Source organism: Podarcis muralis, chromosome 3 (assembly GCF_964188315.1).
Source record: "Podarcis muralis chromosome 3, rPodMur119.hap1.1, whole genome shotgun sequence".
NCBI classification, from domain to species: domain Eukaryota; kingdom Metazoa; phylum Chordata; class Lepidosauria; order Squamata; family Lacertidae; genus Podarcis; species Podarcis muralis.
In genome coordinates, this window is record NC_135657.1 from 30808224 (window position 1) to 30833512 (window position 25289).

Sequence of the window (25289 nt, forward strand, 5' to 3'; positions counted from 1 at the left end):
GAAATCACTGCATCACTGAATTCAACAAGAAGCAAGCATGGAACGCAACATTTATTCAGCTGGCAAAAGCATTAATGTGCCTCTAAAAGGAGATTTCCATCACACAATCCTGGGAGCTTTACATTCTGCTGTACTTCTGCCTTCCACACAGCTGGGTGTCCAATACATCTAAGCCACCAGTGGGGAGTCTCCAGCCAGTACGCCTAATTAAGGCCAAGAGAGGTCCTAACTATGTCGGGTGTGAGGTAGGTAATTACATAACTCCCTGTCGAAAGCAGGTTTGCAAGCAACACCAATTAGTAGCATCAGCAAAGCCTTGGGTATTTGCCCGGTCAGTGTGATTTCAAACCATCATGGCAAATGCTTCGTCTTGCGTCATGTCCCACCTGTCAAAAGGGCCTGTGGAGGTTCAGGAGCCTCAGGATCCTGCACACCAGTCAAACCCAGTTCCCCACCCCTAATTTAGGTTAAAGGAACTTGCATGAAGAGCCACTGCAGCCTCTCCAAAATTTCACCCAGGGCTTGCACTCAAAAAAGCAGAATTAATACTCACCAGCTTCTCGATTAGGAGACCGCTCATGGCGAAGAAAGAACCTAACTTCATTTCTCTGGACTCCAGGGCGCTGCAGAAGATCCAACATGCGCTCGTTGTCAGCTACAGGGCGCTCTGAAAGATACAGAACAAGTTCTCTCTATATTCTCTCTCTTTCAGTAGTAAGGGAATAAACAAAACCTGCCTCTATAGGATACTTTATGTGATGAACCAAAGGTGTATTTGCAGTGTATCCATCACAGCCTCCTATTCAAAAGTTGCAGAGTTCATCCACACTGAGTATGTCCCTTTTGAATCACGTGAAAGCAGTCTTTAAAAGGGTGGAAGGTGAAACAGGGAAATGCTTTCCTAACAAACCAGAGAACATGATACAGAACAGCTATGTCATTTTTACCAAGAAATACAGCAACACACATGGGCAAGACGCATCTCAGAAGTCGCCAGTGTAGCAGCTCTGGGTACACATGCAGACGCAGATGCCTCACCTTCTGCTGAAATCTGGATTTAAAGAAGCATTCTACCATAGAAAATAGGATGTGGTGTGTGCTTTGTTGCAGCGAGTGTGATGGCAGCTTCTGAAGTTTGCAAATGCGCCCATGTGCCAAATCTCGGCATACTGTGGTACCTCGAGTTACAAACGTCTCAGGTTACAAACTCTGCTAACCTGGAAGCGTTAACTCGAGTTGAGAACTTTGCCCCAGGATAAGAATGGAAACCATGTGCCGGCGGTGCAGCAGCAGCAAGCACACCTCTAGTTAAGAACAGTTTCAGGTTAAGAACGGACCCCGGAATGAATTAAGTTCGTAACTAGAGGTACCACTGTATTCTGTTTTAATATCTCATCCTCTTGAATTCTCGGGGTGTTTTTTTTTTAATGTAGCTTAACTATTTGTGTACACTTATCATCAACTCAGTGCATCTTGCTTAAAAATGTTCATGTTACAGACACAAAGCTGGAGCGGACTTAAAGGATTAAGCAAAATACTCTTAATAGAATATGCCTCTGCTATGCTTTCTATGCACTCATTTAGCAATGAACTTCAGGTAACAGAAAGTGTTTGGAGAGAAAAAGGTCCAGCTTATGGAGAGCTATTCACCAATTTCTTTCCCCCAATCTGACCTTTAACTTATAGAAACAGCCTTTTCAGTTCAAATCTTTCTTGAACATTGCTGCCTTGGAGTCCAGTTTCAGGCTGAAAGTAGGGTGCAAGTGAACACTGCAAACATGTTGCACAAGGCTTCCATTTCTCATTGCTGAACCCTAAACAGAAGCTTAGCATTTCCAGTTTAGAAATTCCTCGTTACCCATTGCAGTGCAGGAAAGAACAGAACACCAGCTTTGCATGCAGAAGGTCCAAGGTTCAATCTCAAGCATCTCCAGGTAGGGCTGGGAAGGAATTGTGTCAAAAATCCTGGAGAGCAACTGCCAGTCAGTGTAGACAATACAGAGTTAGATGGATTAATGGTCACACTCTGCATAAGGCAACTTCCTATCCTCCTATGCAAGTGAATCCTACTGGATGGAGCCCTAATGGTGCATGCAACCGTGACAGGAATATCCCTTGTGCCAGTTCAGGGGACAGGTTTGAGTAAATCTAATGGATGGTACCATGGTGTCAATTCATTAAGCTTTGTACACATTACATGTTGCTTCGTCTGGTACGGAAAGAAACTTTGTCTTTGTTTAACTCTGGTTTAAGCTGCCAAGCTGACCATGAGCTGTAGAACTAGTTCACTAGGATCCAGTCAATATATTTTTGATAACATGTCTATCACACAATCCTAATACAGTCGTACCTCAGAAGTCAAACGGAATGCGTTCCGGAAGTCCATTTGATTTCCAAAATGTTTTCAAACCAAGGCATGGCTTCTGATTGGCTGCAGAAACCTCCTGAAGCCTATCGGAAGCCGTGACAGACGTTCGGGTTCCAAAGAACATTCGCAAACCAAAACAATCACTTCCGGGTTTGCGGCGTTCGGGAGCCAAAACGTTCCGAGTCACAAGTCGTTTGTCAACCAAGGTACAACTGTACAGCTCTAATTAGTTACATAAATTTAAAAAGGAAGTCTTTTTAATTGTTATTTTAGAAGGGAGGAACTTTTTAGGTGAAATGAAACACAGCACTTATTTAGAAAATAATGCCCTGCTGACAGCCCTGGCTGAAACTTTTCTTAAAAAAATTCTTCCCACCATATTCAATCTGAATTAAAGGCAAAATAAAAAACCTATACTTTTATCATGGTAGCACCCAAATGCCTAATAACAGCAAGCTTCCAATTTTACTGAATGCTCTATAGGGACAAGACTTAAGAACAAAAGGTAATGAACACAGAAAAGACTAAAACAGGTGATAATGATAGGCAATTGCTGTTTTAGTGAGACAATAATGTTTGTCTTCATTCAAGGATAAAGATGGAAGTGTACAAATGATTAATGACATTAGGACACCACACCCTACCCCTGCATGTAAGCCTTTTTTATATTCCAATAGTTCAATTGTGGTTCTCATTATAAACCTTCCTACAAGATGTGTAGGATTTTTATGATGTCCAACAGGTTCTTAGCTTAATTTAAAAAAAAACCAAAAAGGTTTTCTTCAAGGAGGAAAAAAACTGCAGCCATGTTGAAACAACCTAAGAAGGAAATTTTCTGGGGTTACTGTCAAAGCTGATTAGTTTTACAGTATAAGCAAGTAGGTCACTGTTACAGAAAAAGCAGCTACCGTGGTTATTTGTCTAGACAGCTAAACAGCTCATCTTGTAAATCACAAAGGAAAGTATCGCTATCATTTAGAATAAGAAGGGCCTGGATGAGGCTAAGCCGATTTGTTTATGGTAGTTTTAGACAACATTCTAGTAAAAATTAACTAAAAGTTAAGGAAATGCCCTTTTTTTTGCTAGGATTCGCAATACATTGACTCATTCTGGTGTTTACATCTATCTATCATCTATCTATCTCAAAGCAGTGTACAACATTTTTATATATATTGCTGTACACTGCCTTGATATTTTTGATGATATTACGGTAAGTATTTTTATAAATAAATGTAGCTAATGCATAATCACTTCCACTATTTCTGTGAATGCTGCTACTTATACAGCCAAACATCATTCACATAGAAGGAAGAGGTACCAGCAGGCTTGGGGAAAACCCAAAGTACAATTTTAAGGAAAAAATGCTAGGAAGAAACACAAATATAACCCAATGTGAACCAAGTGTGTTCCGTGGCCACAGAATACTGACCGTAGGGGGGAAATTTGGAGGAATAAGGTATCATGTAGCATGGCTGGCTGGCTGATACACTGATGGACAGCCCCATTTACAGGCAATAAACTGTCAACAACAAGTAGACCAGCTTTACCATGGAACCAGCAGTCAATATAAAAGGACAGGCTTATCAAATAGCTGAGAGTTCTGCATTAATTTTTTTTTAAAACCTCTTAATTTTTTAAGCTCATTTATTCATAAATACAAAGCTACATAATTCAATTTCTTTCAAATATAATACTTCCAAAATTCATATTACACTATTTCACAAAACAGTCACCTCTCAGAAAATTTTGTACTGTGGAAAATACCTCTAATAAACCAGATTAGCCAATTCATCATTTTCTGCTAATTGAAGATTTCAATAGCCAGTCCCGTCTATATGGGGATTGAGAGCCCTTCCATTTTCAGACCTACACTACTCTAGCTGCAATCAGCAAAATTTTGACAAAAGGCTTTTGTTCCACAAGACACATCATCCTCAATCCAATTAAATATAATCAGCATTGGAGAAAGTCTCAAGTTTGCTCTTATCAATAAGGTTGTATGATACAAAATTTGTTTCTAGAATTTATAAGTATACTGGCAAACCTACACGTGTGTTCTGTGTGCATTTACAGCTGAATACTTCAAACATCTGCAACATATTCCCACATACATTGTATTAAACATAGCAGGGGTACAATCTCTAATGTACAATCTAAAAAGCAAGCTCACTATTAGTTGAATTTATGTCATGCCTTTCTTCCTGAAGAAGTCCAGGGTGGCAAACAGGTCAATAATAATAATACTCAATCTAAAACAGCAATATAAAATCATATAAAGTGAATAGAACAGAAAATCTGAGGATTCAGACATAGAATCAGGGTGCAATGTTATGGGTCAGACAAAGCCAGGAAACTATTTAAAAAAACTAATCTGATGAGTAACGGTATCAGGAAATCAGTGTTTTGGACAATGCAGAATAACTGCTGTACTAATGTCACAACCTGTTCTGTTGAACCCTTGTGGCTAGCTGACCTAGGTAAGCATGTCAACACAACATAGTTAAGACCAATGGCACTCTATTCAAACAGCCATCACTGCTCAGTGTGACAAAGAACCATTGTCTAAAGATACTAGGTAGGAAAACTGAGAAGTGCTGGGTAGTAGCCTACAACTTAATACAAAAAATACCAGGTGGTACATACCCACCAAGCTTACACAAGAGGCTTCCATGGTTTCAGCAGCTTTGTGAATCATCATAGTCGTACATATAATTAGGATTGGTTTCAAAAATTTCAATACATGGGTTGAGGGGGAACAACATTTTAACTTCACTTTATCTACCATGCTTAGCTTCAGCATGAAGCTTCTTCTCCCTATATCAATTCTAAAATTGTTGCTGTTCATTCACCCATGAATATATTTGGTATTCCACATAAATTTCAAGGGCCATGTCCAGAATTTAAGTGCCCACTTTCGAAGTGAAAATTCCCAATTCTCTTCTGAGATTTTTTTTAAGCATTTTGCTAGATAAATGCTTGCATAATAATTCTTCATATTGTTTATTCACAATAATTTTGTGGAAAAAGCAGAACCTAGTTTTATAGAACCTACAGAGCAAGCCATGGGGAACCTCTAGCCAATGGGCCAAATTACACCTGCCATGGATCCTCATTTGTCAGGTGAGGCCATTTCCACCAAACTATGCCCACCTGCCCTGATGTTGTATTTGAAGCCAAGGAAGGAGGCAGCTGCAGGAGAGCAGCTGGGAGCCTAAAGTGCCCTCCAGATTGTTCCTTGAATCCATTCATACCTACAGTTGGGCACAGCAGGCTTTTTGGAAGGCAAGATGTCAGCTCCAATCATCTGTCAACTCCAATCACACCTTCAAAAGGGGTTGCTTTTAGTGCTAATTGGCGCTGACAGCAAACATCTTTTGAAGTTGCCAACCATCATCATAATGACATCAAGTAACTGACAGGCTGGCAGCCTCACCCATCTGCCGAAGTGGCTTGCAAGGTCAGCATACGGCCCACTGGCCAGAAGATGTTTCCCACCCCTGGCATAGAGTGGAATGCCCAATGCACATCTGAGCCTCTCTTGTGCCAATTAAAAGAGCCAATTTCAAAGTCAATATACATTCTAGCCAAGACAGATTTTACATTTACCTTAAAGATGTGGGGGAACCCACTTTTGTGTCTTGTGTGAAGAACTCACAAGTCACCAGCTTTGCCAAAGCACTACACCTCTGGCCCTCCTACTATATTAGCTTTGTTAAGCTATAAAATATCAAGAAAGTATACAGGTGGACAAAAGTGTTGATCAGCCCTATGGGGAGGTGGAGGCTGCCTTGGAGGCCGTTTCCACCTGTGGATCCTCAGAGAGGTTTTCTTTCTCACTACTCTGGGTACCATGTAAGGGCATGCCTTGACAGAGGCTAAGCCTTTTGACACAAGCCAAGGCCTCTTATAGACTGTGAAACAAAAGCCTGTAATTTCAGTCCAAGACCAGCTGGGAGAGAAGCAACTGATCCACAGACAACTGTTTGCTGCTGCTACTATAATAGTCTGGTTTTCATTTTACAGTAGCATGAAAGCAACTAATATTAAAAACAAAGCTGCACAATGCAAATCATTATATGAACTCATGTGATCCCTTAATTAAAAGTTCAATTAATCCTGGTGTTAAAAGAAACTAGAGAGACACTTATCTAGATGCCTGGCAGGTTACAATTGGCACGTTTCTCTTACCTGAGCCGCACCACACTTCAGCCAGGTGGCATTCAGTCTCACCAGGCTCTTTACACAAATCCACTACATCTCTGCAGGTCGTTTCTGGGGTGATTGGCACCTCAGTGAAGTGTTGCTCGTTGTTACTGAGGTACACAGTAAGAAACATCTGGAAGAGAGCAGATCAGAGTCCCATAAATCCTAAATGTATTTTATCTCTGGTTCTCACTGATGGAAGTTTCTAGAAGCAGAAACCTCAATGTTAGCTCTTTAGTTTTCTTCTGTGTGACAACCTGAGGGGAATGGGGCCCAAATATACTGCTTCAATTATTTCTCTATAAAAAGCAACACTGTATAGTAATTGGCTACAGAGGATAAAGACATTCAGTGGTACCTCAGGTTAAGAACTTAATTCATTCTGGAGGTCCGTACTTAACCTGAAACTGTTTTTAACCTGAAGCACCACTTTAGCTAATGGGGCCTCCTGCTGCTGCCGCGCCACTGGAGCACAATTTCTGTTCTCATCCTGAAGCAAAGTTCTTAACCTGAGGTACTATTTCTGGGTTAGCGGAGTCTGTAACCCGAAGCGTCTGTAACCCGAGGTACCACTGTAGAATTATCCAGACAAAAGGAGAAGTCTGGGGTGCTTTGCATGCTTCATCCCAAATAATATATATATATATACACACACACACACACACACACACACACACACACACACACATATCCTGCCCATCTGGCTGGGTTTCTCCAGCCACTATGAGCGGCTCCCAACCAAATATTAAAAACACAATACAGCATAAAGGATCATGCTCTTGTACGTAAAAGTACAAAGGCGCCAACTCCTGGGGGGGAAAAATCCTTACAGCTCAGATGAATGCAGCTTTGGATAAGGCACAGAGCCATTTCCTAGAACATACTTGCTTAATTTATAAATATATATATATTATTTGTATGACCCAACTTAGCCAAAAGCAACATCACACAACTCCAGGGATTAAGTTCAAATAACCAGATAAAAACTTGTTGCTATTTAAAGTAATACATTTAAACAGGTGGTATCTTGCTATCTAAATCCCCAACCACCTAGTGCTATGTACAAAACTGTTTGCAATCCCCTAAAGAGGTGCTAAGCATCTGGATTTCACCATCACACGGCCCATTATCACTCCAAAATTAACAAGCTTACAAGAGGAACAAAATCCATGTTAATTAGAAAGCCACTCTGGAAGCACAGAATATTATGTGTTGAAAGAGCCAATGTTATCTAGCCCCACCTCTGCCCGAAATCTGTAACTATGAATCTTAAAATAATTTGTTATAAACTTCTTCACTTTGTTTCAAAATAATTCATTTTCTAAGTCATTTTTATATACTATATTGCAAAATCTGTTTGAGCTAACCATTCTCTTAATTTAGGCATTGAAGGTTAAGTTGTGGTAGGTCTTACCCTAGCTCTGTTTTAAGAAATGGCAAAGTGATCCCTGAATAAATTCATGAACTCTGCAGCTGGCCGCTTCTTCAGCTTAAATGGTATGTCCAGTATTCACTAAAGGTGCTTTCAGCCGTAGTTTAGGCTAGGCAAATTGCAGGCAACTATGATCTAACTGATGACTAAATAATTAATCCGTTTATTTGCTTCCTGGAGCAACCTTGAACTTTGATATCTGCAATAGCTGCCAAACTTAAAGTTTCTAGCAGCAAAATATCTTCAACAGGAGTTACTATCATCCCACTAATTAATATTTCATTTATAGGTCTATCAGCAAAAATGTCCAAGAGATATAAAATCAAAGCCAGAGTTCCAAGCCAGATGCTTGATTCCAACACACACACACGCTTCAAATTATGTGACAGCACACTGAGTTACGCAGATTAGGTAGATGAGAACACGCATTTCCCTGTCATTTAAAAGTAACTTTTTAAATTTGTTAACATTCAGGTTTGGTTAGACATCACATCAAACCACGGCTTGTGACTGGGTAGCATACAGGAATTAGAAACCACCATGTGTGCTACATATGGCTTGACATGATGTGTGAGTTGACAAACTATAGGCATGGTGGCCATTGTTCTGCCTCCAAAGACCACCGCACTGAATGGAGCGACGACCAGACACAAAGCTCTAAACCACTAGTCTCTGTTTAAATATTTACAAATTCAATCCAAGGTTTAGCATGTTGTCTGAACTGAGCTGCTAAATCAAAACAAGACCTCATCTCTCATAACACATTTTAAAGCAATAACTTTATATTTATGCACCACTTTTTCTTAAGACATCAAAGTGTTTCCCATATCTTAATAATACTTTCAACAGCTCTGTAAGGTGAGGCAGTATTGTCACCCTATAGCAGATGGCGTGGAAGGAGCTCAAGATTAGCTTAAGGCTATCAAGTGAGTTCCCAACTCAGCTGATGTTATACTAGTAGCTCTGAGCTCATAGTAGTTACGAGCATCCAAATTCCTAATATATCTTGATACAGATATACAATATATAATTTTAACCACCATACCACATCATTGCTGCTACCTAGATCTAGAGTTCTTAGTTGCAGACACTTCAAACAGAAGGCACGAAATCCTCCTTCACGTTACATCGCCAAAAACAAACTTTGACTCAATGCACCTTGTCATTTTTCATATACAATTATGTTTTCAGTATGTGAAACTGTGTGCCATAAAAGCATATAAAGATGCTAAAATTGTATTAGAAAGTACTGATAAAATTCACCAAGAGCTGCATTACTAGTTGACCACGATTCTAGAAAAGAAAAATCGGCTAACCGTTGGGGATGCAGGTTCCTTCCAATGCATTGAAGGAGGCTGATGATTCTTGCTGAACAGAGAGCCTACCAGTGTCAGAAAGGGAAACAACTGGGGGTTGGGGGGAGAGAGAGCATGAGTTTGTATCTTTGAAAATTAGTATGTGGATGGGATATGATTCCTGTGTGACTGCATAGATGCAAGTTACACCTTCTCTTGTTCTCACATCATCTGTTACCCAATTGTAATTCAAAAACTTTTCTACACCTTCCTTCATCAAACACCTGCCTGCTCACATGCCAATTATATACCTTGAACATCTCTACATCATATTACTCGCTGTAGGGCAGAGCTCCAACACACCCTGCAGCCGGAAGAAGAAGGTGAAACAGGAAAAACGAGTGGGGATTTGAAGCGGTAAGTTATAATGAGAGACAGCCTGCATTAAGTGTATTTCTTCTTTGAACTATTCAGTGCTAAAGCTATGCTAAGGGTTCTTTGAAATGCCACTGTTGCCAGATTGCTTATTGTAAGTATGGCTTACTACACAAATCCTTATGGTAGAAAGTAATGTTTAATGAGAGGAGAAGACTCCTTGGAAAAGATCCTGATGTTGGGAAAGATGGAGGGCACAAGGAGAAGGGGACGACAGAGGATGAGATGGTTGGATGGTGTTCTTGAAGCTACCAGCATGAGTTTGATCAAACTGCGGGAGGCAGTGGAGGACAGAAGTGCCTGGCGTGCTCTGGTCCATGGGGTCACGAAGAGTCGGACACGACTAAACGACTAAACAACAACAAATGTTTAACCTCACATATGATGAGTATTTTTTTAAAAAAGTCACCTTTTTCAATTCTGTGTGCCATATTTCTATTTCTAACTACTGCTATGCCCTAAAAAAAAATCAACTTAATTTCAAATTAGCTGTAGCTCCTCGTGTCAGGAATATGAATACAAAATGGTAAGAAGGAAACTGTATTTACCCTGTTAACCATAAACATGTTTGTTGTTAGCCATTGCAGATTTTATTTCACCCTTCCTCCAAAGAGCTCTGGAGGCATAACGGGTTCTCTCCATCCTCACAAGCAGTCTGGTGAGGTGGGTTGGGTTGAGAGTTGGTGACTGAGCCAAAGTCACCAAGTAGGGATTTGAACTCGGGTCTCCCCAACCTTGTCCAACACTCATGTGCAGACTCCCCTTTTAGGCAGAGGCACACATGCACAATATGGGCAATCTTCAAGTCTTCTATCTTATTCAATTATGTTAATCAATTAGAATTTGATTTATATGCTTATTTATATCAAGTTTTCAAAACCATTTGAGTCATCTTGTTTCGGGCTTGAAGATCTACAACTCACAAAAATGTCAAGTTAACTACAAACTATGCAGGAAAGGAGGACAGACCTGTCTTATCCCATTTCTTCTAAATGAGAACAAAAACAAAAAAACTTTAACATGCTATGGTCAGGTAAAGAAGGGCTTAACTTGGATTTAAAAAATACAGAAATGCAGATGGAAGATGAAAATGCTTCTTTCACCTTGCACCTTAAACAAAGAGTGCATAGAAAGTATTACCTTCAAAACTGAGAACCTGTTTTCCTTTTGCAGTGACACAGCTGTACGTTTTTTTAAAGGCATAGAATTGAAGAATGTTAGTTCAGGGACACAAAGGACATTTCTAAAGGGTACCATCCCCTTCACAAATAGGACAAAAAAATAGCCACAAGGCTTACTTCTCAAGTTCACAACATGTCAAGGATGGAGTATACATGAGGTAGCACAAGAGACATTTACATGCCCGTTTCCTATGCAAAAAACAGCATCTGTATAGGTGACCTTTCGTGAAGCTGCTGTACTCAAAGCTCTAACAAAATGGTATATATATCTTTCATTAATCTGAACTTCAGTGGTACAAAACTACACTTCTGATACATATGTTTAAGCCACCAATAACTGTTTTTTTACTGCAGTGTTTTTAAAGGCCCTGTAAAGATTACGGTATCTATGCAAAAAGAGCTAGCATCACATAAAGCCAGTCTAATGTACTTTATGACTATCAACATTCAATTCTATACAGCTGCTCTTCTCCATACAGCATAACTGCACACCTGCATTCCAGAAAGAATGACATAGGCAATAACCATTTTTTAGAAGCCATAAAGGGCTTCTTAATTCATATTTTCCAACGAGAACAGAAGTTATTTTAAGCTGAGTAGGAGGAAACAATAAAAACCTAGCAATTAAGCTGTTACAAAAATTATATAGACGCACTTCAACGGCAAAACAGAGCTGGAGTTTTTCCCAAACCAGAAACCCATTTAAAACTCTAGTTTCCAAGTATTGTTCATTTCAACAGTTTACCAGATCTCAGAAAGCAGAGGTGTAACATCTTCACAGGCAGACCACAAAGAAATCAACAGCTAAAATGTTTCTTTCTTTGACTACAACTTTCTGAATGACAAAAGGCAGTCTGTACAACGGAAAGTTTTTAATATAATACATAGCATTCCATACTAATATATAAATGCTGTTTTCAAATGAAACCAGAAGAACTGGGGGGGGGGGGACCTAACTCTGCTGCAATTCAAGCAAAAATGCAATCACACACCTTTCAAGGCCAATTATTCAAGTATTCAACTGTTCAGTGTTAGCATGCCTGAATTTCTCTGTGCTTAAAGACCAAGTAACACTAAAACCAACCTCCTAAAAATTATTTCACCCATTTAATACATTGCTATCTTGTATTATTTCATAAACTGCTCACTGCACTAGGGCAAGACTCAACAGTAAGAGAAAAGTAGATTTACCTATATCTATCGGTGGTGGTCAGCACATGTTCCTGCCTTGTGAGTTACTGCAAATAATATTCAGTTTGTGCAGCTCTGGCATTTAGCCACAAATATGAGAAAGGAAGTTATGATGCAAAGTAGGTGGAGTACAGTAGGAAATGCAGCATTATTCTGGGACTGAATAAGACGGGAGTGTTTTCCTCTTTATTTGTCCCATAAGAGAACCTAAAACGCTTGACCTTTTACAACCCTGAGGCATCATGATCTCCATCGCTTGCATTATGAAAGGTGTCAAGTTTCTCTCTGACAGTAAGAAATAATTCTGAAATCCAGAAGAACAACACATGCACCCAAAATGCTTTGAGAAACTTTGTCTTTTAAGAGTGGGAAACTGAGAGAAAAACGAAGCGCAAATAGGCCTATGAGCATTTCTATCTTTGCCATGTTAAGACGCTCACAATCAGCCCCACCTATGAATAATCATCAGTTCCCATATACTGAGTCACAAACCATAAACCTCATCTCGCAGAAATGTGTTCATACTGTTTTTGAAAGTGAGACCACAAAACAGGAAAATGTGGTCACACCTCACACTCACAACTTCCAAGACAGAAAATTTCCTGAGAAATCTTTTCTACTTAGAAAACCTATCCCTGCTAACGAAGTTGCTATAGCAATGTGGATGTCACCTCACCTGCAAGTTCTTTCTGCTATTTCATGCAGGCTCTCAAAAGCTGTCAGCTGGGAAATACTTACCTGAATTAACCCTTGATGTTGCTGGTAACAACTTGCATCATTCCTGAGCACTCGCCACGCTAGCTAAGGCTGATGCAAGTTGTAGTCCAACAATATCCAGAGGGCCACAGATTAGCCACCATTACTTTAGGGCTTTTGCAACACCGTCCAAACCCTATATCCTGGCCAGGTATCACCAGGCAACAGGGCCTCTATCTTAGCTGAACTGAGTTTGTTTTTTGGTCCTCATCCAACCAACTACTGACTCTAGACATCTATTCAAAACATCTTTTCCCTCATCTGGATTTGATGAAAAGGAGAAAGAGCCTTACTCCAAAAGATCTCCCCCAGAGGGTAATATAGTACAGCATTCCCCAAGCTGGTGCCCTCCAGATGTGGTTGGATTAGGTCTAGCAGAAATGGCCAATACGGCCATTAGTCAGTAATGGAATTTACAATCCAAAATGTCAGAAGGACACTAGGATGGAGAAAGATGATATAAATGTTAAACAATATTCAAGACAGACCCAAGAACATAAATAGGTAAAGGTAAAGGTACCCCTGCCCGTACGGGCCAGTCTTGCCAGACTCTAGGGTTGTGCACTCATCTCACTCTATAGGCCAGGAGCCAGCGCTGTCCGCAGACACTTCCGGGTCACGTGGCCAGCGTGACAAGCTGCATCTGGCGAGCCAGCGCAGCACACGGAACGCCGTTTACCTTCCTGCTGGTAAGCGGTCCCTATTTATCTACTTGCACCCAGGGGTGCTTTCGAACTGCTAGGTTGGCAGGCGCTGGTACCGAACAACGGGAGTGCACCCCGCCATGGGGATTCGAACCGCCGACCATGTGATCGGCAAGTCCTAGGCGCTGAGGTTTTACCCACAGCGCCACCCGCGTCCCTAAGAACATAAATACATGGTGCCAAATAATAGCTGCCCAGTACCACCTTCTGAAACATCAGGAGGAGTTTTGACTGGAGAGAACCCTCAACTTCAGAGAGTCTGTCCAACTGGATACCACCCAGCACAGGTTGTCCACCAAAGTTGTTTTGGTTCTAAAACTGGATCAGAAGCCAACTAAACTGAGTCCAAATACCAATTCATCCAGGAATGTCGGCACCCATCACCCATTCAATCACCTTGCAGTAGCCAAGTTTCTTTACTTACTATTTAATTTCTCTCCAGAACTTCATACTTCACTCAATGTGGTGCTCTCCAGATATTTTGTTGGGCTCCTAAACCAATTCATCCCCATCCAGCAAGGTAAGCAATGATGGGTGTTGAAGGTTAATAATATCTCAAGGGCACAATGTTGGCTATCCCTGTTTTGCCTTTTCAGGGACAACATTATCCTTATAATAGGAAGTCACACTGCCTAAAACTTGATAGATTTAATTAGACTGGTCACCAAAATTTGGACTGTATTGTTTATGCCTCATTTCATAGACCCACATCTCTCTCTCACACACAAACCAACTTCACAAAAGATTCAGTCCTTTTGATTGTATTCAGAGCAGACATCATACTCACCTCTATATTTGATATGCTGTCAAAAATGCACACTGTCAGCATTCAAAAATCAATACTGTTTTCAAACAGAATGAAGTCAGCAAAAGCACCATTTCTGCAATAAAGATGTAGCTTTGCTAATGCACCAACATACCGAAGGAAATAAGATTGTCCCCTCTACTATGTTAGGTTTGCACAACTTGTTAAAGTTTAACCCTATCAAAATGACATTTCTGCAAAATAGAGTTGTGCATACAGCAACACCTTAAGCTTCCATTGTTTAGTTTCTCATTACTTACGTCAGAAGCACAAGCAAGCTTTGTGCTTCAACTTTGCTTAAAAATAAGTCCTATAGTTCCACTGTGATGCCACTCCCATCAGAGTTAGAAATGCTGTTATGTGAGGCTAGTGGGTGGCTGGACTCCAGCAAAATTGTATTCAGAGAGAGGCTCTGAGGGATGCTATTGTATGAAAAACTCAATTGTTGGAAGTAAACATGTGTACAATGCTATAAAAGGGAAATTCAACGTCCTTCAACCAAGGGTCGGTTCCAATGTTAGTAGTACCAAATTACACTTTCAGATGGAGGCACTCAGTGCAGAAGCCATGATGTCTGTAAGCATAAGTAAGTGGGGTTCATTACATGAAGCCTCCACTCTTCCTAGGTGCTTGTGGCATGCCAAACCTCCACATGATGTGTTGATCACACAGCAAATATACTTCCATGTAGAGCACGAGTTTTCACATGATAGCTGAACTAGACCTTACATACTAGATGACATTCCATCCCAGCTACAATTCTTACAGACTTCTCTGTTGCTTGGTGATGAAAAGGGTGGTGCCACCTGAGGTTCGCAAGCAGAGGATACTGAAGAAATGGAAACTACCCTAATTTGATGCTCACCTTGCCACAGACTTCCTGACACCAGTAACCCTGCATCCACTTATTTCCAGGAGCAGGCCTGTAAACAGAGATTTGCACTGAAGACAAGAAAGCATGCTCATACTTTTATGCCAAAACATAGCACACATTTTCAATCGTAGAAACTGAGCTGCATCCCAAGAGATGAGAAACGAAAAAGTTATCTTTGTAGAGAGAAACCAGAACAAATCTTTTCCAAACCATACAGCATTGATCTGTACTATTGTTTTAAGGGAATCCGTCTCTACTCAAACATTTAAGCAGAACCAACAACAGCACAAGAAGTGTTATGACAAACACAGACGCTACACTACCTTTCTGACATCAAGGGCCTGTTTATATATACAATCCTCCTTGATCATTGCCAGGTAGGAAATTTAAATAAAGAATTGTGAACCCATGGGGTATCATAACTACACAGTTATATCCTGCTGCAAACTCCACACTCTGCAGTAGCAATTTCACAGACAAAACAACATAATAGCAGTCACTTGAATAGCATGTACCCATGTAAAAATGAGGCTCCATGAGTGCTGCACATTAAAGAGGGGTGGGGGGGAGAATTCAGCTCTAGTGATAAGAGTCTGTACTGTACTGGCAGTCACTTGCCAGGGAAGGTATTGTGCTTTAAATGCTGCTTTTAAGGTTGCTTTTATCTGCCACCTTACTGTTATCTTGGATTTTAATTTAATTTTTTATTGTTATTTTGTCTGACACACTGGAAGTTCAGCTCCAAGGTGACTTTACAATTTTTTAAATAAAATATTGGCATTTAAAAAAATTATTAATTTAACTTCTAACCCAACCTTCCTCCCAAAGAAGCTCAGAGGGGCAAACAAATGATAGCTAGCTCAATAAAAAACATCAATTAAATGTACTTAATTGAACTTAATGTGGCAACTTCCATGCTGAAGATCATTTAGAAAAGGAATGAAAATGAAATATCCACTATTGCAATGCCTTTGTATTATACTGCCTTTTGTATATATATCCATGTTGTGGCCTTATTCAGAAAACTCTTATGTTAATCAGATTCTGAAGGAAGAGGAGAGGAAACCTGTACCTATAAAGCCTGCTTCTGAATTTGGTATCTACTCAGTTTAAGGTACCCAAATAAAAGAATCTTCAAGTCTATTTCATGCTATTTTTCAATCAGAAAATAGTGTCCACTCACAGCTTTTAAAACACTGCAAGGTTATGCCTTTCTGAGAATACTCAGCATTAAAATTCTGAAGCTAGTGGCATTAAGAACATACGAGCCCTGTTACACTAACTAGATCAAAGAACCCTATAATCCACCATCTGGTCAGTAGGCCCATACTGACCTAGAGGCAATATTAATATTACCTGATCTTTCTCCCAGAACATACTACAAATTTAAATTTTTTAAGGTCACCCACTCCCAAGCAGACTTCTCAAGAGAGGCAAGTAGATAGGGGAATGCTCTAGAGTAAGCAGGAAACTAAAAAACCAAAACTAAGAGCGATTTACTGTATTAAAAACCGAAGTCTGTTCAACACAACAGACACTTTGACTCAATGAAAAGCTGACAGCTCCAGAACACATGCCTTAAAGCACAGATTCAAGACAACAGTAGCATTTAGCTTTGCACCTACACAGCAAAAAAATAATAATATGAAATTAGATGCTAGATAGATACTTAGCTAGCAACCTTACACATACAGTGCATTAACACAGTACAGGAAACCTGTATCTAGTGATACAAATGCAGTACTCAGAAGCAAACAGAATCCTATGAAATATTACACAATGATGCCTCAAAAAGGAGAAAAGAAACAGGTGGAGGAAGGAACCGTTCATACATAAGGCTGCAATCCTATACCTGCATAGGATTGTATTGTACACTTATTTTCCAGTTTCCCCAGCATGCTGAGAAGCAACATACCCTATGATCCACCACCTTCACAATTTCAGCAGTTTGGGATTTATACAACAGAAAAATGTGCATTTAGGATGTAATCCAGAATCTAACTGCTTCCTCTCTCATATATTCACACACATATATATAGCCAATTTTATCATTATCATTTATTAAATTTATGACAGCATAAAAATATTTTTGCACTACAATATGGGGACCAAATCTATGCTCTACTGCCAGCATTGATGTCAAAACAGTTCTGTTCCTCCTAGGTTTCCCATCTGCTACTATGACCATAAATAAGATTTTGGCACTTAAACTGTAAATATACTGGCAGGATCCCCAAAGAGCTATTCTAGACACAGGCAAAGGCTTGTGCTAGCCCAGTAGGGTTATTTTTTATTATTAGTTTTGAGTATACAAAACACAGCTTTAGATTCCCCACAATTTAAATAGCGGTTTTTCAAGCACCATGTTGGGTCACGGGTCCACCATTCAAAAAACAAATAAAAGCGCCCTTGGGTTGCCATTTACTAAGAAGCAAATCCCATTTATTTCAACTGAACTTACTTTCAAACACAAGAAAAAGTAGGGAACTGGATCTGGCCAAAAGACCAACACATTATCTCCCCCAAGCAACTGGCCCAAATTTGACAGACGGGCAGATTATCAATAATCCAGTCTGCAGAAAGTAGTAACAAACGATGTCTTGCATCAACCATTACACAGAAGTCCAAACATCCAATTGAGCTTTCCCTCTCACCCCTACTCTCCACAGCTCCCACTAAAAGACCAATGAGAGTACCTGAGTGGATCAAGTTCTTGCTGAAAGCAGCAGGGATTGCATTTGGCACCAAAATTAAACAGCATCAAATACAAACTGCAGTTGGCAAGGAAAAGTCTGAAGCCATGCAGTCCCAATTGTTCCTTTGCAGTCCTGCCTTACATGTGACCCTGTTTAAAGCTATCACCAAAGGTACTCTTTTTCAGGTGTGATTTGATACACCTGATATCATAGACATCAGATGACTGATCGGTGTGCAACCTTGGCCACTTTTTGATCTGACCCACCATGAAAAAACGGTTTCCTGCCCCTAAGTTAAAAATATAGCTTATGTTTACTGTCGTTTAAGGTGAACATGAGCATGCTGGTACATGCTGAGAAGTCCACAACAGGCTCCACTGCCCCTCCTGGCCACACTGTGAACAGCAAACAATAAACTTTGGGCTGTCATTCAAACCTGGGCTCATGATTTGTTTATGATACAAGAAGTCAAAATTATGGTTTTCTGCTTGCGATGGAAAGGGGAAGAGCCAAGTAAGGACTTTCAAGCAGTGTGCATGATGTCCAATTAACATTTGAAGTGGACGCATGTCCTTTTTAAAAAAACCATGTGCCACCACAGCACATGGAGAAGGGCCATAGTTCAGAGGTAGAGCATCCACTTTGAGGGTTCAATCCCCATCATCTCCAGTACGGCTCAGAGAAACCCAGGTTTGAAACCCTAAAGAGCTGCTGTCACTCCATGTAGACAATAGTGAGCTAGTTGGACCAAAGGTCTGTAGGGCAGTGTGCCCTATATGCCTATGACTTTGTAACATGCAGCTCCCTTTAATATATGCTTGCCTGCAGATTTTGCAATTGTACGCGTCAATGCTATCATCTGCCTATGCTTAAATGTAACGTGAGTGATTTCATAAAAATAGATAAAGGAAAACTTATTATGCAACTAGATGCTATGCTTCTAAAAAAGCATTTTAGCCCCTCACTACTGCTGTGCAGCAGTCACACTCCCACATAGCTAAAGCATATGGAACGGTGAGTTTTAACTCTCATCACTGTAAGCAGTATGTCAAACCCTGAGAAAGGATTTACAATATCACTTGTTGGAGCAGGACTGTTTAATTTCTACTGCCTGTCCTTTGCTGACCACTAGTTAGTTTAACACAGTATCAGCCTTGCCCTCTACAAAACAGAAGGATGCAGAGATAATTATAACAGATTAACTACATATTTCCTAGCAAGGGGATAAAAATCATTTAAAAGGATCAGTGAAAATATTTGAACATCAATTTCTAAGAAAAAAGTGTGCTACTGAAGTGTAGCTATATTAATAAAATCATCTCACTTGTGCTGAAAAGACTGAAAATAGTATAGGTATAACATTTCACATGTGGTGTGTGTGTGAGCATATAGAACTCTTCTGGCAGAGGCTTTTTACAGAAACAATTTTACAGGTCAACATGTGGAATATACCCCAAGTTTGGGATTGTTAACCATTTTTAAATAAAGACAATCCAAACCTTTGTAATAAATAACTAATTACTTTGCTTTTAATAGCAGCATTCAGATTACTGGGCAAAATTGGAAAGGATTGGAACACCTGTGCGTTTCTCATTAGAAACAGAATGTATAGTCAATTTATATATCAGAAAAAAATAGCAAAGAGATTACATGCATTGAATAATGCAAATGATGTAGACGATTTTGTTGAAATATGGCATCCTTTTATAAAATACTTTACTGATCACCCTGAAGAATGACAACCACCTAAATCATAGACTGGACTTTGGGAAACTTAACTAGACTGATCCATCCTGGATGAGGAAAGGGGGTACATTTTGTTTTGATTTTATTTTTTATAACTGTTGTCATATACTGGAAATCAACAAAACTGTATTTATAAAAGAAAACCAATGTGGTTTTCCCCATGCAAACCAAGACCAAATCTCTGTTTAGTCACAATGACCAGAGCCAGGAACTATCTCTCGGGAACCTACCTCAAGAGGACGAAAACCACACACACCTCTGAGCTGCTGGGAGGAAAACTGGGATATAAATATTGTTGCACACCATCCCAAATCACTGAGCAGTGTGAGATTCCAGGGGTTCCAAGCGCTTTACCTAGGGTTCCCAGCATTAACAACCCAAAAGGGTCTTGCTTCTCCCAACAGGATCAGCCTTGGATTCAGACAAACATCAAGCATCAGGCTCTGCTTGCTGTTTGCTCACTCTATCTCCTAGCCAGCATGGTGTAGTGCAGGGGTCTGCAACCTGCGGCTCCGGAGCCGCATGTGGCTCTTTTACATCTTTGCCACGGCTCCGGGGCGGATACTAGCGAGGGGAGGAGGCGCATTGTGCGCCCCGACACTCCTCACTGTGGCAGGCGCTGTACTGGCTGTGACATCGCATGGGGGCGGTGCGTGCGTTAGTCACGCACCGTCCCAACGTCACCTTCCCGCCCGCTGTCAGATCGCGGCTCCGGAGATATATTTGTTTTAAAGGTCGCAATGGTTTTGCGGCTCCCAGTTGTTGTTTTTTCTTCGGAAACGGGTCCAAGTGGCTCTTTTTGTCTTAAAGGTTGCAGACCCCTGGTGTAGTGGTTAAGAGCGATGGACTCGTAATCTGGGGAACCGGGTTCGCGTCTCCGCTCCTCCACATGCAGCTGCTGGGTGACCTTGGGCTAATCACACTTCTCTGAAGTCTCTCAGCCCCACTCACCTCACAGAGTGTTTGTTGTGGGGGAGGAAGGGAAAGGAGATTGTTAGCCGCTTTGAGACTCCTTAAGGGGAGTGAAAGGCGGGATATCAAATCCAAACTCCTCTTCTTCTTCTAGCTCACATTACTTCTAACTCTCTACTCTAAACTCTGGCTTCATTTGCTGAGGGAGCAACCCCAGCCCTTTGCCATCTGGCACAGAGTCCTCTGATCCCCTGTTCTCTTTATGGCCTATCACCCTGAGCAATCACCTCAACATAGCTTAGGCTGGTTTAATTAGCTTTTAACACTTGTTGGTCCAGGGATTAGAAGTGTCTAGCACTTCTCAAGCCTTAATTAAATTATGACACTTGTTGGGTCCAGGGATTGTAATGGTCTGGCACCCACAAACTCATAACGATATAAATGCAACGGGTTGAGGGAAACATCATTGGGCCATCAAAGCAGTTATAGTCGCTACACTTATGGGAACTGAACCAACTAACAAAAAAGAAATCACAGTAAGAAGAACAAAACAAAGGCAAAATATTATATGTCTGGAGATCCCTCCAATGATACCTAAGCAGTAACATACTGTTTGTTATTACCTCTTTTCCTCCATTCTCACCAATTAGTAAAAGGGATTAGAACTGTTACTCTATAAATAACATTTGCAGCATTTGCAAGTCACAGCAGCTGGCTTATTATGAACATGTAGATGTCACCCACTTTGTTCTTCCCCTACAGCGAGCAGGAGCAACAAATCATGATTCCTGGCTTAGTGTTACAGTCTGAACCAGGGTTCATGGTTTGTTTTGCTCTAAACAGACCAAAAAGGGATGTCAAGGTTTGTTATTGGCTTACCGATCAATATGTTAGTGAAACAAAGGAATCTCTAATTCAAATGTAAGCCAGGATTTGTGGTTTGTTATTCCTGCAAAGAAGGAATCATTTCTTCATTCATGATAAACTATTAACTCTGCCTTGCATAACATGTGAACTAGGCCAATAACTGAAAATGGGAAAAATTTACACTTGCACCTGTCTTCATTTATTCTGGTTGTGTGAACAGGAGAGTGTTTATATAGGCTAATATATTAAATTACTGGGGACAAGTTCTATTAGAAATAAGGTTAGTTAGTAAAGGTGCTCCTAGGCAAGTTCCATGATTTTCCCCAATTACTATGTTAGTTAATTGCAGCAATTGGGGGGGGGGGGGACTTTCCTGACACTGCACATGGTATACTGAAAGCAACCCAGTGATCTTCAAGGAACAAGGACTTTGCCAGATTGTTAAAATAGGGTCTAGACTCTAGAAGGAATGACAAGGGGGTGATCTCTTGTCCACAGAATTTCAGGTAATGCTGCAGGGTCAGCAATAACTTTGCTGATACTTAGAACTGCCAATGTTTTAAAAATCAATATGAGCTCCCTCTTAACCCACTGAGACACACGAAACATTCTCAAAATGAGGCAGGCCTTAGAAGTTAGCCAGTGGTCACCAGTTGTGTCACTTTCCTCAGAATATTCAAGACAGTAATAGAAAAGTGTATCTTCCCAGCAACAAACCTAGCTGAGTGCTATGAAAATTCCATTCCCTCCCCCACAGAAAACTTCCTATTTACAGCTAACACATACCTTGTGTAATGAAACAATAGTGATTATCTATGAACAGTTGATAAATAAACAAAGCATTGTTGCTTTGAAATGATTAACAGGATTTATATACAGCTTAATCATCAAAACCTGTAAGCGGTTTACATAAAATATATTCTTTGACAAATACCGAGAGAAAACATGGGAGATACATATGTGTACGCACTTTCCATCTGCTGCAGAAATATCCAACCCTACTTCCACAGCTCTAACATAATTTCAAAGTGGCCAACTAACACAACACGTGGCAACTAAATTTTTGCTTTTTTGAGCTGTGCAGAAGGCTATGCAGTGCTATTATTTTCTCCTACCTCAGTTGTGCCTTAAGACACATCAGACACAAGACACATTAAGATTTTTTTAATGCAGGAAGCACTTCAGTGTTACCCACAAAATCTTACATGAATGTGATTTGCTTTGTACCTATGGATTGTGGACCTGTATGTATCCTTATCTTATGTACGTACAATTACCAAAGTACATGATACTCAGGTTTCATGTATTTCTCTACCAACAGCATTTTTCATATACAATGTCATAAAGCACAAAGTACCGGTAGTCCTAAATGATTCTTAGGAACTGTCATCTTCCCAATATTCTGAAACGCTTTTTGAATTAGTCATTTTATTTTATAAGAAATATAAAACCGGTAAAAGAAACATAAGCAACCCTTGAGAAAGCATCATTTTTGAATATATGATGGGATTTACCTGAGAAATCAATAAACCATCTGACTTTATTGATGCACAATTTCTACAAAAAGAATGAAGAAGCTTCTGACTGAAATAGTGGCTTAGTTCTTGTTATACTGGAGAGCAGAAAGCCTTTTAATTTAATTACTTCCCTGAAATAACTAACCTACTTTAAACAGGCAGACTTTTTTTGTTCCTGCTTTCTCCCATTCAATAAATCGGGGTTTCCTACCAAACACACCTCGAACGTGGTACATACATACAACCAACCAGCTGGCCCTAGTGCTTTTGAACTACTAACCTAATAGCCCTTTTACCTGCACAACTTGTGCTTATAATCCTCCATATCCTTGGACTTGAACTGACCACAGGGAGAAGCAGGAACTACTGGGAATTAGTTAACTCTGCGTCTTTCTAATAAGGAAGCAATCGAAACTGGTCAGGGTTTCTGGAAGGGGAAACGTTACACGAATTTGGCAGACCAGAGAGGCAGAAAAAAGTGTAGCGCCTGTGCTTTTTTCTTTCTCTCTCTCCCCCGCCCCCCCCCTCCACGAAGGCACTGGGAGGGCAGCTCTCCATTTTCTCGACGCGTTTCGCCGCGAGCAGCAGGAGCAGCAGCTCCATTTGCTGATCCTCCCGCGTCTCTCCCGAGTCCGGACTGAGCTGCCCCATCTTAGATCGATCCTTCGAGAGCAGCTGGCCAGATCCTTCCCTCCCTCCCCGCCACATACCCAGTTTGGATGCGGGGGGGGGGGGGAGGACGGAGCACTAAAGATCCCGCCGCCGCGTGTAACTTTTTAATATTCCCCATCCTAAGCCGCGTTTCCCAACTTTTCCTCCATTGGAAGTTGGACCGGGAAGCGGCGGCGGCGGCGGCAATCTCCGCCTGCGTTGCACCAGAGAAAAGACCAGATCTCCGGACGCAGGCAGAGGCCAAGGCACCAACCAGCCCGACACCCCCCCCCCGGGATCTAGCGACCTCGCCCCACCGGAGGAAAGTCTTCCCCCCCCCTCCCCGCCCTGCGCCCCTTTTCTTGCAAGCTCGCGCACTTACCGGCATCATTTTGGCCCCGAACCGCATTGAGGCGACGGGTGCCGCTTCCTCCCCCTCGGGGACCGAGGAGGAGACCAATGGCTGGGGCCTGGGGAGGCGGAGCGGCCTGCCCTTGTTTGCCTAGGGACCTGTTGCGAGAGGCAGCCCGGCCCGCGCCCACCAGCGAGCTCCCTCCGGTTCCGCAACTCGCCGGGCCTGCGCTCCCTTTAGACCCGCGCCCTGAGCTTGGTCTCCCCGGAGCCCCGCTCCAGCCTCCCCTCGGACCAAGCGGCCGCCGCCCTCGAGCCCGCTCCGAAACTATCCCCCGCCGGCCCGGCAGGGAGGAGCAAGCGAGCCCCGGCCCCGCCCGAGTCCCACCCCCTAAGCAGGCTGGGCTCCCGGGAAGCCGAGAGCTCCGCCGCCGTCACCGCCTCCCGCCAGCCCCAGACGCGAGCGAGCATGAGGGGAATTGGCGCCCGGGGTCAAGAGGAGAAGTTCCCGCCATTCTCAGGGAGGCAGCCTTTTCCTAGGGGGGACTCGCTGAGGTTGTCTGCTGCCTCTTGAGCAATTGCAGCAGCAAGATTCCTTTCACGCGCTCGGAACTTCTTCCGAGCCAGAAAACGCGCTGCAAAATGCTAAGGGACAATTCCGCCCAGAGCATCTCGCCAACCACAAGTTGTGGCGGTGCGCTCACATTATTAGGGCATTCGTGCTCGCGTGGGTCGCGCAGATCCGATTTCACGTGAACGAGTGGTGGTCCCCCGTAGGAAAATTGTGCATTTTCGGCCCCTCCCCTTGTTTTGCTTCGGGTTGTTTGCGCTTTATTTTTGTAATTCTGCGCTCCTCCCCCACTTTTAGGTATACAGTAATTTGAGTCGGAACAGTGGTTCGCAATTGGTGGTCCACAGGCCCCAGGGGGTCTGAGTAATCCACCGAGGGGGTCCGTGGCACTTCCCGTCAACTGTTGGGGACATTGTTTTGGAGGAGCCATGCTCTCACGTGAGAACAAAGCGCCCCAAAACTGGTGCAAAAAAAAATATCACATTTTTGGGTGCAGTGCTCTCGCACAGGAGCATGGCCCAGAAGTTGCATGCACATCCCAGTTTTGTGCTGGAGGGTATGGTGGCGTGACCGTATTTGCATAACCAAAACTACCACATTTTGCAAAGTTGGGGGTCCATGACTGCTTTTGAAAAGCAGGGGGTCTGCACTGCAGTACTTAGCTCATTGGGCTACTCCACTGGAGTAGACCATTTTTATACTAAAGTGAGCTGGGCTATAGTTTTTTGTTTGTC

General features: G+C 41.7%; 1 protein-coding gene across 2 annotated transcripts in view; it reads right to left on the reverse strand.

Annotated features, from left to right (window-relative positions):
• TP53BP2 (tumor protein p53 binding protein 2) overlaps window positions 1–24322 on the reverse strand; it is a 48272-nt gene extending 23950 nt beyond the window's left edge. Inside the window, exons 1-3 of one of the 2 annotated variants that reach the window (XM_028724555.2) lie at window positions 24016–24322; window positions 6557–6704; window positions 554–667 (exon numbers count right to left, since the gene is read on the reverse strand). In XM_028724555.2, the coding sequence (XP_028580388.2) occupies window positions 554–667; window positions 6557–6704; window positions 24016–24042 (289 nt within the window). In that variant the 5' untranslated portion in view covers window positions 24043–24322. The remainder of the gene's footprint in view (window positions 1–553; window positions 668–6556; window positions 6705–24015) is intronic. The other variant, XM_077925612.1, reaches the window with a different exon arrangement.
• Window positions 24323–25289: the final 967 nt, after the last annotated feature.